This window comes from Trachypithecus francoisi, unplaced genomic scaffold (genome assembly GCF_009764315.1).
Source record: "Trachypithecus francoisi isolate TF-2019V2 unplaced genomic scaffold, Tfra_2.0 Lachesis_group4, whole genome shotgun sequence".
Lineage (NCBI taxonomy): Eukaryota > Metazoa > Chordata > Mammalia > Primates > Cercopithecidae > Trachypithecus > Trachypithecus francoisi.
In genome coordinates this window covers 150,069,371-150,086,717 of record NW_022681469.1, presented here as the reverse complement: position 1 = coordinate 150,086,717, position 17,347 = coordinate 150,069,371, and the positions used below count along the sequence as shown (strand labels likewise).

At 45.2% G+C, this 17,347-nt stretch overlaps 1 protein-coding gene across 2 annotated transcripts in view; it reads left to right on the top strand.

Annotated features, from left to right (window-relative positions):
* Positions 1-17,347, top strand: part of VOPP1 (VOPP1 WW domain binding protein) — a 100,525-nt gene that overhangs the window by 34,736 nt on the left and 48,442 nt on the right. For both annotated transcript variants that reach the window (XM_033194508.1, XM_033194509.1), the window contains exon 2: positions 16,210-16,268. In XM_033194508.1, coding sequence (XP_033050399.1) covers positions 16,210-16,268 — 59 coding nt within the window. The remainder of the gene's footprint in view (positions 1-16,209; positions 16,269-17,347) is intronic.

The window sequence follows — 17,347 nt, the reverse complement described above, 5'->3', positions numbered from 1 at the left end:
TTGCGCTGCCTGCATCCTTCTGCCTAGCGGAACGCGAAGGACAGGCTCACACGCTCAGGTGCTTGCTTGGCTGGTGGTTCAATTTGCTGTGAAGCCTGGCCCAGAGTTTGGGCTTCAGTTCTGGGAAAGGAGCATGGGGGGCAGTCATGTGTTACCTCCAGAAGGCTGGAGCACAAAGTCAGTTGTCTGACTTGTCGGCCTCTCCTTGCTCCAGAGCCAGAGGTGGGGGCGGAGTGCCAGCTGAGGTGTGTGAGAGATGCCAGTGAGATGCCTGCTTGGCTTCCCAGATGTTGCTGCATGCCCTGGGTGTTTGGGGTACAAAATAGGTGTGTTCAGCTGAAGGAAGTGGATGCAAGCCTGGCTGGGACAGGACAGCGTCAGTGCTGGCGGGACGAAGGGCAGAGCCTTCCACTCAGGCACAGCCCAGGGTCAGGGAATTAGATGGGTCAGGTCGAGAGATCCTGGAGTCACCATCTGCATTGCGTTTCTCATCAGAAAATGTCCGGCCCCTTCCCAAAGCCCCTTCCTTAATCCTCTCAACCTCTCAGACGTGACATGAAGTCTCAGGTTTTGTGGCGAGGCAGGCCCCACCTTCCCCTGGTGGTGCCTCAAGAGCTCTGCATTTCATGCTGTCTGGCTGCCGTTCTGTTCACTGTCTATTGCATTCCTGGGCACTTACATTGAATGCCCTACCGAGTGAGGCTGGGTGCCTGCCTCAACCAGACCGGGTACAGTACGCCCTTCCGTGCAGCAGATGTGCTGTCTGAGCCAAGATCAGCATGCTGCCCCTGTGGTCACACTCCGTGCCTGGGCCATGCTCCTTGGTGTGAACACGAGTTGTTTTTGTATCAGTGTCATTGTTCATTCCCGCCGCGTGCCATGTGCTCTGCCCTCATTCTATCCCGTCTTCCTCTGGGAAAGTGTTTTGAGAGACACAATGAAGTTCTCTTTGTCTCCCTCAGCATGTTGTGCTCCTAAGTTCTCTATCCTCCTGGTGGTAAATCTGAGGTTTTTTGCTTTGTTTTGTTTTGAGATGGAGTCTCACTCTCACCCAGGCTGCAGTGCAGTGGCGCGGTCTCGGCTCACTGCAACCTCTGCCTCCAGGGTTTAAGCAATTCCCCTGCCTCAGCCTCCTGAGTAGCTGGGATTACCGGGTGCATGCCACCACACCCAGCTCATTTTTGTATTTTTAGTAGAGACGGAGTTTCACGATGTTGGCCAGGTTGGTCTGGAACTCCTGACCTCAGGTGATCTGCTCGCCTTGGCCTCGCAAAGTGCTGGGATTACAGGCATGAGCCATCACGCGTGGCCTTGCCTGAGTTTTAATCAGCCTATATAAGGCAGTCAGGGCCAGTCTCCACACTTCAGGGTGTGTAGTCAAATTCAGGTACAACTCTTGAGCAGGCAGAGGAGGAAATGGATATATGAGCATTTCCACCAGAAGTTTCCTGAACACTTGGCCTGGGTCAGACACTGGGGCCAACAGGGTGGCCGAGGCAGGGCCCTTACTCCTCAGGAGCTCCTGAAGACCCAGCCCTGCAGGAGGAGGCAGGGCCCTGAGTGCATGATCCTAGCTTGGCACCGAGTGTGGGGCAGGTGTAGGAAAGAGTCGGTCGTCATCAGGGAAAGAACATGGCCTTTGGAAATATCCTCAGACCTGCCGTGGGTTGGTGTCTGCCTGCCCATTCTCTGCACAGAGGGACAGTGCCCCTGACCGCATGCTGGGATGGCAGACACAGGGCTAAGCATGTCTGCTGGCTGAGGGCAGCCCGCTCCCTCCCATGGTCTCATTAGAACCAAATAAGTTCATGGAAGGGAAGATTCCTTGTAAGCTGAGGTGCTGAGAGTTAAATTTAATCAGAGCCCCAAGGGGAAAACTAACAACTCACCTTCTGGAAGTCTCGAAAATTTTCATCCAAGAGACACTGAGGCTGAGGCTTCGTTGGTGGAAACTGTGAAGAAGTGTATTCCAGATGGAAGCGAATAGACCTAGGCTTTTCTAGAGGCGCACGGATGGAAATGGCTGCGGGGTGGGGGACTGGGAGGAGCGGCAGAGACAGGAAGAGCTGATGGCATGGGGGGCGGCCAAGCCAGAAGGACACTCCCTGGGGTCTGTATTTCACCCTTGGTGAGGTGGCAGGGTTTCCAGGGGGAGCCTGCCCCAGTGCCCTTGAGCTCTCTGAGCTTTGCCCTGATCAATCAGCCCCACTCTTCCTTGTTTGTGTTATGAAGCCCACTGAAGATAAAATTGCATTCAGAAGAAAGGAACTTGTGACTTCAAGGGGAAGCAAAGAGAAACCCACAGTGAATGGGGAGCCCCTGGAGATTTTCTAGCAGGAACTGGTGGGCTGTGTGCCCTCCTTTCCTATTCTCTTTGACAGGGCACTGCATAGCCCCCTGAGCTTTGTCAGGTCTGCTGAGAAGTTTAGGGGCAGGTACAGTGTCAGGAGCCCCCCAGCCAGGCCCTGGCACTAGAGGCCATGCGGCCAGGCTTGGATGTGGCAGTGGTCTTGGGACAGATGCTGCAGGCTCTACCACTCTTCAACTGTGTCTTCCTGTTCTCCTCTTCTCCCATCAGCAAGCTCACTCCCTGGCTTTTGATGCCAGCAAGGCTGGCCTCCTTGATGGCGTGGCAGGAATGTCCTGGGGAGAGACAAGTCTTGATGACCAGGTGGATGGAGTGGGAAGACAGGAGGCACTGGGGATAGCATGTGGCTGGGGTGAGCTAATGGGCGGTGGTACTTTCCCCAAAGTCCAGCGCACTGGGTGGGAGCAGCACTCAGCTCTAGAGATGTCTGGTGTGAGGTTCTTCTGGGCATCTGGCAGAGATCCCAGGTGGCAGCTGGCAGAGGGCCCCCAGCTTAGGGTGGACCCTGCATGGCATTGTATGCTGGTGGTCTTTTGTGGGCAGGACACCTGCAAGAGGGCTACAACTGGAGAAATGGGTGGGGAAGAGTGGCTGTTGATAGCTCCCTGGGCCCAGACAGAATTGAGTCAGAATTAGGCAAATTGGAGAGCGAGCTCAAAAGCAGAAACCCAGTTGGGGGAAAGTACTGAGCCCAGGGCTCTAAATGACTAATGCAGAAATGATGTTAAGTTTACCTCCAATCAGAGTGAAACTTTGGGCAGCCCCCGCTCCCTACACGCAGCTGCCCTCCAGGAGAAGTGAGAATTGGCCCAAGCCACAGGTGACCATGACAGGACCTTGCACTAGCTGAGAGACCTGAGGGTTTAGGAAATATGAGAAGTGAAGCAAGAGATGATTATCTTTTGACAGCCAATTCCACCAATGAAATTTAGATATTTTAACTATGCCTAAGGAATGTCTGTCTATTAAGTGTTTGTAGAAATTTCTGTCATCTGCTTGCACTTGCTGTTTTACTCTGCTACATTCTTTTCTCTCTCCATCTCGTTAAAAAAAAAAAAAAAGCTACATGAAATGATTTCCTTCACGGATTTTAACAAGCCAGGACACAGTGACAGCTATTAGAAATTATAGCTGACAGGGCTGGGAGACAGCTATACAGTTTGCTGGTAACCTTGCACAAATGAGTTGTTTTGGGTGGAAAAACTGTTGCTTATTTACAACACTGAGGCAGAGTTGTTACTTTTGGACCTGAGTTTTGCCATCTTCCTTCCTGTGGGTGTTTTCACTCATCTACCTCCCTACCCACCCACCACACCCTGGGTACGAGAAAAGGTAAGAAGAAAAGACTGGGAGGATCAGAGGATATGAAAGGACTGAAGATTTTCTAATACACAGATGCTGCTGTGGGGCATCACGTGGAACTGACTCTTTCTCCTCAAATTTGCTGTAACAGCTCAGTCCCTTAACATTTATAATAAATCAGTTCATGACAAGAAATAGAAAGTCAGCCTCCCTTGCTAGTCTCCCTGATGGGGACTTTCCTTTGGTGGGTAGTATGAGGGGTTCTTTGAGTTAGCAGAGTCCCTCCCGTCTGAAGAAACTGAGACTCAGAGGAGTTTCCAGGCAGTGAGACCCTAGGTCCGGAAGGTACCCTGATGTGGTATCGCACATAGCTGCTTCCTCTTTCGTGGTTAAAAGCAGATGGCAGCACAGTCAACCACGGTCATCTCTGAGGCTGACTCACAGCAGGCAGGTTTTTGTTTGTTTGTTTTCTTGGCACAGGGAAATCTAAATGAGAGAAGAAATATATTATGAGTGATGGCTCCAGAAGCTGCTTGTGGGTGGACAGTGGTGCCCTTCCTGAGTGGGGAAGGCAGGGGCATCTCTGCTGCTGTCCTTGGGCACTGCCTTTCAAGAGCACCACACTGCCCCTTGCATGCACCCACAGACAACACTGAGTGACCAACCTCCATCCTCACTGGTCTGACCTGGAGGCAGCTGACTGAACCAGCTTTTAGGAGGCACTCATGTGAGTTTGTGTTAAACAGAAATGATTGAGTTGATTGGGTTCAGGAGAGAGACAGAACTGGCATCGAAATCACCTTCCTGGCACATATGTTCTCAGTCCTCCTGGTTTTAGATTAGGCCTCCACACCACCAGAGACTCCCTGAAGATTTTCTAATACACAGATGCTGCTGTGGGGCATCACGTGGAACTGACTCTCTTTCTCCCTAAATTTGCTGTAACGGCTTAGTTCCTTAACATTTATAATAAATCAATTCATGACAAGAAATAGAAAGTCTTCTAAGCACAAGAAATCGCTTTTTGACTCCAGGTTAGATATTACCAGATTTAATGAAAATGCATATTACCAGAATTGAGGGGGTGTGAAATTTGGTAGTAGTGAAAAGGAATGACAGAGGTACACGTGGCAGTGCTTCCTAATACCTTCCTGGGAGGAGAACGCTGACAGGGTGCGCCATAAGCCGTGAAAACTTCCATGGAAAGGGGAGGAAGCTCCCTCAGATGGCTTTGAGCTATATTTTTCCATACCAGGGTATCATTTCCAAGCTGGTGGTTGTAACTAGTGTAGTTTCTAACTTCTGGTTGTTGTTGTTTTTTTTTTTCTGATTCATTTTGGATCACAGGTTCCATATTCTCACTCTTCATAGAGACATAAAAGTAGATTGTAGAGAATGTTAACTGCATCTTTAGGTTGAGCTTTACTTGACCATGATTCTCAAGAATAAACCCACACAGCACACAGTGTAACGACTTAGTGGGGCCTCCTAGAATAGTGGGCATGTGCCAGGTGGTTCGCATATGCTGTTTCATGTAAACCTCAAGGCAAGACAGAAATACCCCTCTCCATTCTGTAGACAAAGAACCAAAGCTTAGAGACCTTCGGTGACCTGACCATGGTTGGATCACTGTTCAGGCCCAGAAGCAGGCATGCAGCAGGTGCTGCGTGTGTTTATTCTAGTAAGTCACATTGTCTTTAAATGTGGGTAATACCATCATTTATTCAGCCTTTAGTCAGATTTTAGTCACATCTCAGCTTTTCAATTTCTTGTGCTCTTTACAGTTAGAATCTAGACTTACAGAAATACATGTCATCAGAGAATCCAACACATTTTTCTTCTAAAATAGAAGTCAAATAGGTAGGGTAGTACACAACCTGAGTGCGAAAATCCTTATGCATTTTTTGGCATTTTGCTCTTGAAGCTGCTCCACTTATTAATCTTTCTGGGCATTTCTGTCAGCAAAAGGTAAGAAGGTGATATTTTCTCTTAAGTGTGGTGGTTGAGTTTTGGATCTGCTGGCCAAGATTTAGGCCCAACTGGAGGAGAGTAGTCTTTTGGTACATATCTCAGTTATTTCATTTTGGGGGCACAGTAGTTGGAAACAACAAGCCTGTTACTCTTCTCAGTCATATATGAGATCGTCAAAGCCAGGTGCCCAAATCATAGATTAGGAGGTAGCAGAGCTGATCTGTTGACTTTTTTTTTCATAATGTTATTCTTGCACTCTGCAATTACATCAAAAAAAGACAACTTTTTCTGGGCGCGGTGGCTCATGCCTGTAATCACAGCACTTTGGGAGGGTGAGGCGGGCGGATCCCCTGAGGTCAGGAGTTCAAGATCAGCCTGGCCAACAGGGCGCAACCCCATCTCTACTAAAAATACAAAAAAATTAGTCAGATGTGGTGACGTGTGCCTGTAATCCCAGCTACTCAGGAGACTGGGGCAAGAGAATCGCTTGAACACAGGAGGCAGAAGTTGCTGTGAGCCAAGATTGTACCACTGCACTCCAGCATGGGTGACAGAGCGAGACTCCTTCTAAAGATAATAAAATAAAATAAAATAAAGTAAAAAATCAAATCCTTTCTGGATTAGGCCTTTAAGGAGAGCATTCAAAGGTTTGGTCCTGTTCATAGATTTTGTTGGAATTGAGCCCATAACAAAGGATGATCATATTCATTTATTGCCAGCAGATAACAGTAGCACTGATATTTCCATCTGTTATCACTGCTTTCAAGCCATTCTAATGAAGTCTCCCACTCATCAGTTTTTTGAATGAATGATGTTTTTTGGCATTTGGAAAATTTGTCACGTGATCCCTTTTGGCTGCAGGCCTTACATTCATTTTATATAGTTCTGTGCCTAAAATGGCACCTGTAAGTATTTTTGGCAGCTAAAAAGTCATTTCTGAGAGTGAAAGGATGCTTCATGGTTTGCACCCTGGTGGGCTTTGGGCTCCTTGATTTTGCTCCTTTCCTTTCTCTTGTGGTTTGTTCGTGGTGGGCTGGCCATGCTGATTGCAGAGACACTCTCCTTCGCAAAGCTGCTGGGCACACTTGTGTTTGATTTCTGCTCCTGGAGATGTAGTCATTGACAGTGTTGAGAGTTGAGGAACGCTGAAAGGTAGAATTCCTAGTAACTCATAAAAGGTTATTTTGGGGGCATGGAGATAGGGTCTTTCACGTGGATTCAGTCATTTTAGTTTTCTTCTATACAGCAAAATAATGCCTACAATACATCTCATTCCAGTTCCATGCGCATGATGTGACAGACATTCCAAAGGGTGAATCGTGGATTATGATGACACAGAAAACTGCGGCTTCTAGACATTACCACAGAAAGCACACAGACTTTGGAAACCAACAGACTGAAGTCAAATGCTGACTTTCAGCTTGCTTCTGTGTCACCTTTGCAAGTCAGTTCACCTCTCTGAGACCTTAGTTTCCTCATTTGTAAACCACCTAATTCTCAGGGTTGTTACGATGTTAAGTGAGATTTCACATGAAAAACACCTATTGGATCACAGGCATTCCATGTATGGCAGCTACTGGTTTTTGCCTTCTCATTGAGCTGGAATGAAAAAGAGTCTCTACATCATTGGTCATTAGGGAAATACCAATTAAAATCATGATGAGATACCAGTACAGTACCAGATGGCTAATGTCAAAAAACAGATAATAAGTGTTAGTGATGATGTGGAGAGGCTGGAGCCCTCTTAGATTGTTGGTGGGAATGTAAAGTAGTGCAGCTGCCTTGGAAAATAGTTTGACAGTCTGTCAACAAGTTATGTAAGGAGTTACTGTGTGACCTGACAGTTCCACTCCAGGTCTTGGAGTGGAATGTACGTACCCATTCCACTTTTCTTGGTGTGTACCCAAGAAATTAAGACATCTGTCCATGCAAGGACCTATATACAAATGGATATAGCAGCATTATTGATAGCAGCCAAAATGCAATATCAACCCAGATGTCCATGAGCTGGTGAATGGATAAACAAAATGTGGTGCCTTCATAGAATGGAATATTGTTCAACACTAGAAAGGAATGAATTGCTGATATATGCAGCAACATACAATCCAGACATAAGAGACTGTAAGTTGTATGATTTTCTTTAATTGAACCGTATAGCAAAGGCAAGACTATGGATAAAGATAGAAAGCAGATCAGTATCGCCTGGGGGCTGGGGTAGGAGTTGAAATTGACTACAGAACAACGTGAGGGAACTCTCTGAAGTGAAGGAAAGGTTCTGAAGCTGGATTGGGGTGGTGGAGGCACAGCTGTATACATTTCCTAAAACTCATCAAACTATATCTTGAAAATGAGTGATTTTATAGTGTATAAACTAAAGCTAAGTAAATTGAGCTAGAACTTGGATCACCTGATCCAAGTATCATAAAATGTGATTTATATTGATAATTATGTTTTAAAAGATAGCATAGTTTTCAGAATGCTTGTGTTCAGCGGACATGAGTAGGAGCTCCTGGGTGCACATGTGTGTTGGGTCTTGCAGTGAATCCAGTCCTTTGCACTCAATGAGGACTCTTTTTTTTTTTTTTTTTTTGAGACGGAATGTCGCTCTGTCACCCAGGCCAGAGTACAGTGGCCCCATCTCAGCTTACTGCAACCTCCGCCTCCCAGTTTCAAGCGATTCTCCTGCCTCAGCCTCCCAAGTAGCTGAGACTGCAGGCAAGCACCACCAGGCCCGGCTAATTTTTTGTATTTCTAGTAGAGAACGGGGTTTCACTGTGTTAGCCAGGATGGTCTCAATCTCCTGACCTTGTGATCTGCCAGTCTTGGCCTCCCAAAGTGTTGGGATTACAGGCATAAGCCACTGCGTCCGGCCCATTGAGGACTCTTATGTGTCCCTTGTCTCTTGCCACAACAGCCTCTATCATCAGAATTGAAGGCTTCAGTAGAGAGATATTTTAAAAAGAAATCACACCATCCAAATATAACATTGTGATTTAGGCTTATGCTGTTACATTCTTTCTTCTATGAATATGTTTATTTTTACATTGTTTAAATTAAATATATATAATGTGTTTAAATTAACTATATGAAATAAACATTTCCCATGATAAACTTTCTATGAATACAGCTTTAATTGCCGACTCTGTATTTGTTTGAGTACACCCTTTCTAGCCTTGTATATTGTTTCACAAACTTTATCTGTTAATTTTTATTTCATTCCTAGCTGGAGAATGTTCTTTCTTGTGAACAGTTACATTTTCTTATTTTAAATATTTTTCTTTTCTTTTTCTTTTTTTTTTTTGAGACAGAGCTTGCTCTGTTGCCTGGGCCGGAGTGCAGTGGTGCGATCTCAGCTCACTGCAACCTCCGCTTCCCAGGTTCAAGTGATTTTTCCTGCCTCAGCCTCCCGAGCAGCTGGGATTACAGGCATGCGCCACCATGCCCAGCTAATTTTTGTATTTTTAGTACAGATGAGGTTTTACCATGTTGGCCAGGCTGGTTTAAATGTCTTTTCATATCCAGTTTTCACTTCTTTTTTGGGTACTAAGTGGTCTGCATTTTAAAGTAAAATTTAATAGAGATTTAAAAATAAAATGTTCTGTACAGAAAACTTGGAGACTGACTAACAGAATGTATAGTGGAAAACAATCATCTCTAGCACCAAGTAAAACATAATTAGTTGTCAGTATTTTGGTACATGGCTTTCCATATTATTTTCTGTTTCCTATAATGTATAACAAAAAATAGAATTCTAGATATACTACTTTATTGATCTTTTTTTCTCAGCAAAATATTCCTAATTATGTTTGTCTACATTCTGATAGTAAATACCTACAAATACATCTTTTGGATGTCTTATAATTTTGTTAGCAAAACCCATTTTGAAAATGTTGGTTATTTCTAGTTTTTTAAATAACATTTGTTCTCAGTTGTTTAAACTTGCTGAAATTATGTACATTTTAAAGATTTTTTATGTATATTGAAAAATTGTCTTCTTGAGACATTTTATTTTCCCAACAGAATTATGTGATTTTTTTTTTTTTCCCCTCATGCCGTTGTCTACAAAGCGTACTATGGGATTTTTTTATTACCAATTTGATGGGTTAAAAACCATACTATTGTGATTTATATTTGGTTATTAATGAATATTGGCTGTTAAAATAGGTTTATTGGCCTTTTGTGTTTCTTTGAAAAATTCCCATATCACTTTTATTTTTTTTCCTGTTGGAATTTTTCTTTTTCTCATTGAATCATGTAAAGTCTTTATTGTTTAAGATATCAGCCCTATTATATTTGGATAGTTTCCTTTGCTTCTAACTAACCTTTTTAGTTTGGTTACTGATTAATTTTCACCTGCTGAGGATGAGGCTTTTTACCTACTGGAATGAGAGGCCATGAGGAGGTCTCCTCCCCTGTCCTTCTGTTGAACACAAAAGCAGGTAAAGCAGACCAGCTGTTCAGAGTCTAGGAGAGCTGACAGAATTTCCCCCGGGATCTGTGGTTGGGATTCGTTTAAGGTTTACAGCGTGCATCCTCGGAATCTCCACAATAATGCCTCATCTCTGATTGTTATTTGCTGGCCATGTATGAATTTGAGGTGTGGTTTCTTCTATAGGACAGGGGATCTTTTATTTCTGTTATTTTCTTAAGAGTCTATCTGCTTTCTTCCCTCTAAGAAATGGTGCTTGTGAGAAACCTCATACTCTCATCTCTAAAAAATCAAGTTTTCTTGGAGATAAGACATTCCTGAGAAACAGAATGTCTATAAACCTGGGGATTAAGTAATTAGCATTAAGGGAACTGATTGAAATTCCAGTACAGGAATTTAAAGCATCGTCGGTCCTATTTATTAATTGAAATTCAGAGACCTTGAGATAATTGCCTGTCATTCCCTGCATAGATTTTTCTCTGTGCATTGAGCAGGCTACCCCCTGTCCTCTGCTTCTGTCCCTGGTCCTGAGCATCAAGCCTGCCAGCACCCGTGAGGCTCCCTTTGTTCTCAGCCTGTGCGGAGTGTAACGAGCCCACTCTAATTGGGCTTGAGCTGAAAGCAGCTGGGATCTCATTGCCTGTGTGTCAAGTTCAGCTTTTGATGAATGCAAAAGCAGTGCAAGGCACAGCAGGGGGCCCCTCCCTTTTAAAAAAGACGGAATCCTTGGGCTGATCTTCCTTGGGGCCATCCCACCATCCTGAAGCAAATCCTGGACTTCTGGCCGGGGACAGACTGTTGACCAAAGCTGTTGCCGCGATAAGTAGCATAAGGATCCTTAACTTTCCAGAGGTCAGTGAAACGAGTCCTGTCAGTGAGCTGCTGGTTTGCAAGTTTGTCTGCTATTTATCTAAAGATCTCACCTTATCCCCTGAACTTAACAAAAGCAGAACAGGTGGAATTTAGGTAAAATCCATGTTGTTTTGGATCCTTGACCCTGCTCTCCACTCCCTCATGTCCCAGAGTCATAAGCTTCAGTTCCTACCAAGTCAGCTGTGCCTGCCTATGGTGTGGCTCTGTTTTAGCCTGGGATAGAAAAGGGAGAAGCACTCATCATCAGAGGTGTCCTGCGTCCTTCCTCACTCAGTGCACAGGGAGGAGTCATTTATGTCACTATGAGGATTACTAGTGGAGATCAGCAAGGGTTTATTCTCTGGGGCTTATTTAGATCCTGCCTAAATAGGGATAACTATATTTGGGATGGCTGAACTACATCTGTAGATACCCTAGTCCTTGAACCACAGGCGTCCAGAGTCCATCCTGAGCAGAGACGTCTTTCAGGCCTCTCCAGTGTGAAACGTAGATGCCTTCAAGGGAGTTGCTCCTGAAGGTTTCCTCGTGAGCCCACACCCTCTGCTGTGTTCATAGTTTGTAAGTTGTATGTTACTGTTTTCATGAGCTCTTCAAGAAGCATGTGGCTCTATGTATTGTCTCTGCTGTGCACATGGAGGGAATATCCCACAGGCACTCATGCAGGGCTGCTGTTTTCCCAGAGCCTAGGACAGCTTCCTGAACACTGAGGATGCCTGCTAGGTAACAGAAAGCAGTCGACCTCTCCTCACATACACAATTTCTGTTTCCAGAGATGGTTGATCCTTAAGAAATCATGGTGAAGTATCTTCGCAAAATGGGTAGACTGATTTTTCCAGAGTGGGTATAAAACCTGGAAATTCACTTTTCCCCCCGTTAGTTTCCATACATTTTAAGGTTTTATTTATTTTTTTTTTTTTTAATTTTTATTTTTTTAGAGAGGTTTGTTCCTTTTAGGGAGATTTTGGAACACTAAAAACTGTACACATGTAAGGCATTACATATTTAGAACCTTTGTTCTCAAGAGGTTTGGAAGCATTGCTTCTGTTTAGATGATAGAGGACCATGTAAGATGAGCCTTGGAAGTTGTTTGTTCCGGAGAAGACACAGGGACAGAGGTGCTACCTGGTGTGGGATGAGGAAACGATCCCCTAGTCTGGCCAGGCATTTCGATGCATTCAATCTCAGTTTATTCATAAAGCAGAGAAGAGAGTCCATACTCTTACAAATGAGGAGACTGAGACCCAGACTGGCTGGCGGCGTGGCTGGCAGGTTGCAGTCAGGTTCAGAACCCAGAGCTCTGGTTCTTTGGCTCCTCCTTTCCCTGTGGGTTCCCCTTTGCCCGTTGACTCTGGTGCTTCCGTGTGACCCAACACGGGGCCTTCTTTCTGCCTCGTCCCACTTGCTTGTGAGGCCGCATCTGCGTGCCTGCTGGTGGTTGGGAGTACTCTGAAGATACCTGTTACTTGTCCCTGGCAAACTCCCCTTTGACCACAGCTCCAGCTATCTGGCTTTGTCCTGAGTCCTGGTGCTGATGCTGGATTTGGAGTTTGGACTTGCTAGGCGGAGACTGCCTTTCTCATCAGACTTCGACTTAGCAGCACCTGTCTCAACCATGGGCTCCTCGGGCAGGCGTGTGCCTCTCCACCTCCTGGTCTCCATTCCCATCACAAGGCTGCGTCCTCCTGGATTGGACAGGCTGACTCTGACACCTGGTGTTCAGTTAGCAAGCATTTGTTGAAGGAAAGGCTCAACTACAACTTATCAGGACTTCTGAGTCCTCATTTTAGCATTTTTCAGTTGAATAATGAGATCTGTGACTTTGCGTTCTTCATATTATCTGACCATCAAATGGAATCATGCCATGTATTAACTGTAGTGAGACAGTATATGTCTGTATTATTACGATGTTGGTATTCCTCAGGAGAAAGCTACTACAAAAGTCCAGCTACCAAAAACAGTGAAGCAGTTTCCAGGATATTAGCAAATTGCAAACACAATAATTTCAGCAGCAACAAAATGGAACTATAGCTTAATGCAAGGTAACTCTGTTTAAAGGTACTTTATGTTTCAAGAAATGTAGCCTTAATATTTTCTTAAGAACAGTTTTTGTAAAGGAACAAACTGGGGTTAAATTTTTCAAAATGTTTTATTTGTGTAGCTTAGTGAGAGATGATAAAAGGTTATTAGCAAGTAACTGAGCAAGAGTAACCAACAAGGAGACAGCTGTGAAGTTAGGGAATATCCCAGAAAAATGTGGGAAGAAGAGTAGGATGGAAATGGTGCCCTTCACCCGGAAGGGCCCCCAGAAGAGTGCGTGTCTGTGCGAGTCTCCTGTGAGCACTGACCTCACAGGCATCTACCCTGCTTAGTTGTCCCTGTTGTCCCTGGCCTAAAGGGGACCTGTGTGATCATGTCACAATAGTCTTTTATAAATCTTTTCAGTCTGAGAAGTGATTTTAAAAAATACTTTCTACTTTATTATCTGAATATGAAAAAACATTTCAAAAGTCAAACTATGTAAAAAGATATACTCAGATGAATTTGGCTCTTGTCCCTGTCTTTTCCACTCCACTCCACTCCACCCACCCCCCACAGGTAAGCATTTTCATTAGTTTTTACAGAGACAGAGCTCTAAATTTAAAACATTTTGTTTAAGAAGTGAACATTGCAGTCTGGGCCATATATTGCATGGTCTTCAGTATGTCTGAAGAACAAAGAGAAGTTTGGAAGTTTTATAAAAAGGATAAATGTAAGGGATTGTTTTGAAAGAGAGTTGTTCATTGGCACTAAGTAAAGTTTTGGGGAGCTGGCAAGCCCTCATTGGTGTGTGATGGGGCTGGGCAAGCTAGTCTGAGAGTCAGGGCAGGCAGTTTCAGCAGCCAGGCTTGCCGAGAATGACTTTTTGGAGCAGTGCTATGTGCCCTGAGTACTTTGCCCCTCTGGCCTTGACTCTGTTAGTTGGGTATGACAAGAATGACCCAGTTCTTGTATCAATTTTCACACTATCCTTCCTGTGATTTTTTTTTGAAAAAACATTTATTGGTATATAATAATTGTACATATTTATGGGATACATGTGATGTTTTGATGTGTGCAAACTATGATTCTTTTTGTATAAAGCAGGCCAAATGTACACGTTTCCTTTTGCATCAAGGATGGCATACTGGACGTATGTTTTTGTTTTTGCGTATGCTTTTTCACTAACACCATATCTTGGGGATCATCTCACACTGGTTCTCAGAGGCCTTTGTTCTTGCTGGAGGTGGGCAGAGTGGGTTCCTCAGGGGAGCTCTCTTGAGTGCAGAAGACACTGTGCTGGGGGCTATTTTGCTACCACAAAGAAGCTGTGTGACCCAGAAGAAGACACCCACCAAGGGCTCTGGTGCCTTAATTTGTAAAGTGGTGTTCCTCATATTGCTGTATCCCAGAGACAGTGTGCATTCGGATGTGTGGCATTATTTTGTCTGGTTGGAAGAAAAAGTCCTTTCTGAAATGCAGTGCATTAGTGATGGAGGTGTGCTGCCAGAGTATGAAGTGACTGCTTCGGATCTGGAAACGCTTTAGACCAAGAGGAATTGCAGAAAAGGTCACTGCAGAGGCCAGAGCCTGTCCTTGTTTCCAGTGCCAGCCTGTGCGCCCGGCTCTCGCTGCGTGGCTGTGGCCTGTCTCTGAGGAGAAGCCGTGGAGCAGCCAGGCCCCAGGCGGGGAGGGGTCTTCAGGCTTGAGTTCTGATGTTCCCTGGCCTCACTTCTTGGTTGCGTGGAACTGAAGTGTCAGGTTCCAGAAACGTTTGACTGTCGGTGGCGGTGATGGAGAATAAGGGAGACCCGTTTAAAGTGACACATGGAAGGCAGGCCTGGTTTCTCCGTTTATCACAGAAGACTCTAGTGAAATAAATTATAATTTGGGGCAGAGACCTGAAATTGCTCTTCCTTGCCAAAATAAATTGATTTCATCAGCTGTCTGAGCTTCATTTCTTAAACTGGACAGGAACTAACCTAGTCTAAATAAAACTCATTTTCCATTAATAAAACTAGGTCACTCCAGGCTGCCAGAGTATGCTAATGAGTGTCTTAAAGCACATTCTCCAAAATTCAGGGGTTCACGTCATTTTCATAACCCATCATATGTCGCCAGCATGACGATGGCACTCACCTCTCCCATGGCATGCCACTGTAGGTGTGGGGCATGTCTCTAACTCCATTCCAGCTGCAGGGCAATTATGGCAGGAGGGCATTGCTGTACACCTGCTGGGGCTGCGGACAGGCTAAGAGGGAGCTGATCCAGCCACCCTCCCACCGGAGGAGGGGATTTGGGCAGGACGGCCCTGCCTTCCCCAAAGAAAGCTTTGTTTGCTGTGCCTTTGCCAGTGTTCCTGCTGCTGGGAGTTTTGCACCATAATGTTTTGAAGGTTTTATTTACACATGGGGGCCAATAAACTAGATCATGGAGGTAGGAAGTTGTGAATTTAAAACAAAAATGACAGCACGAATGGAATAATTTTAGAAAAGCCTTGTTCAGATAGGAAGAGCATCTCTGCATAGAGAGTTCCCTGAGCAGTGGGGATGCTGGCCTGCCTCACTTGCTGGAGGTTTGTGAGAGCCTCCAGGTGGCATCTGGCCCCTGCTCTGATGCCTGTGCACGCTCACGTGCCCTGCCCTGCCCTGTGGGGCTGGGCCCTGCCTCCGGGATGTTAGGAGCTGGACTTACCTGGAAAGCCCAGGAGAGGCTCCCATTGTCTTTCCTTGTTCCTCCTTTCTCTTCCTGCATGTGAGAGGGCAAGGAGTGAACCGTGACTCATAGCATCTGGCAGACGTAGGTCGGAGTGCGGCTTTAGCATATTCTGAAATATACAGCTCTGGAAGTGCTAAATCTATTGGAGATGTCTTTCTAAAACAGAAATTGGGGGGCAGTGGCAATCTTTGCAGTGCTTTATTTCTAGCATTCTTGTGTAATCTGAAGTATCATACCGAGTACATTTTAAACAGTGGATTGTCTTTAATTTACCTTTTTAATAAAATGCTGACACTCAGTGTATATAGAGATACGAAAGCCTATGAAAAAATAGAAAAACAGATGTTTTAAAGAAATAGAAAGTCATGAGAAAGGGGGCGGCTCTCCCTGTAATGCATTGTCTGCCCCGATATCCCAGCTTTTCATGGGTTAAGCTATATCCTCTCATCCTTCTTTGCTGCCTTTGTGAGAGCTACTCAGCAACATACAGATTCCTGAGTGCTGATAAACTTTTTCTTGCTTCTATTTGCAGTGCACGGAAGCCAAAAAGCATTGCTGGTATTTTGAAGGACTCTATCCAACCTATTATATGTAAGTATTTGCACCTGTCTGTGGTTTCATTCTGTGGCCGTACCTTTCCCTGGGAATTGTCTTGCTAAAGGTCTGGGTGTGGGATGGGGAAAGCCCGACGTGGCCCAGCCTCTGCTGCGGTGCCAGGCCTGCCTCGCTGGGGGATTAGCAGGTGACCTCACCGTGGTGTACGGCCCACTCAGACCAGTTGCACTGAGGACAGCCTGAAGTCCTGTGCCCTGTTCTGTGATGCAGGTGAGCTCACTTGTGAGAGTTTAAAGGGGGCGAGATATCTGTGGAAGGCAAATATTATATTGGCGTGTACACATTTTCTTAGGCAAAGAGCAAGAATCATAGGAGCAGCCTTACGACCTTGAACAGGACAAGAAACAGTCCTCAGCGGAGCCACTGTGACAGTGTGTGTGTGTCTGTGCGTGTGTGTAGGAAATCACAATGATCACCTGTGTCTGAGGCCTCCTCCCCAGAGAGCTGTCATCACAGCCTCTTGTGGCTCTTGGCTCAGAGTGGGTTATAATCCTTCCGGTGCCCCCTCGGTGTCTGCCAGTCTTTCTGTAATGAGGGCATTGCTGCATTTTCTTCGTGCGATTTTTGTATGTTTGTAATATCTGCTGTGGTAACCACCAGCCCTGTGGAGCCACCTGCCTTGGTGACCATATTAACTCTCCAGGTTATCAGTCACTGTTTTTGATTCTGTTTTGAAGTTCCTTAGGTATTGAGTGGAATGCCCTAACCAAAATTTCCCAAAAGCTCTATTATTTTTAGTATTGAGTTTTGTAAAACCTGAGATTCTTCAGGCATATATATTGTAGTCTAGCAGAAGTACTATATATTCTAGCATATAGGGTAATTGGATAGGAGATATATAATAGGAAAAAGGGTTATTTTTTAATCTGCCAAAACATACATTTTTCTTACCTATCATTATTATTTGAGATGGAGTCCTACTCTGTCACCAGGCTGGAGTGCAGTGGCACAATCTCGGCTCACTGCAGCCCCTGCCTCTTTGAGTTCAAGCGATTCTCATGCCTCAACCTCCCTAGTAGCTTAGATTACAGGCATGTGCCACCATGCCCAGCTAA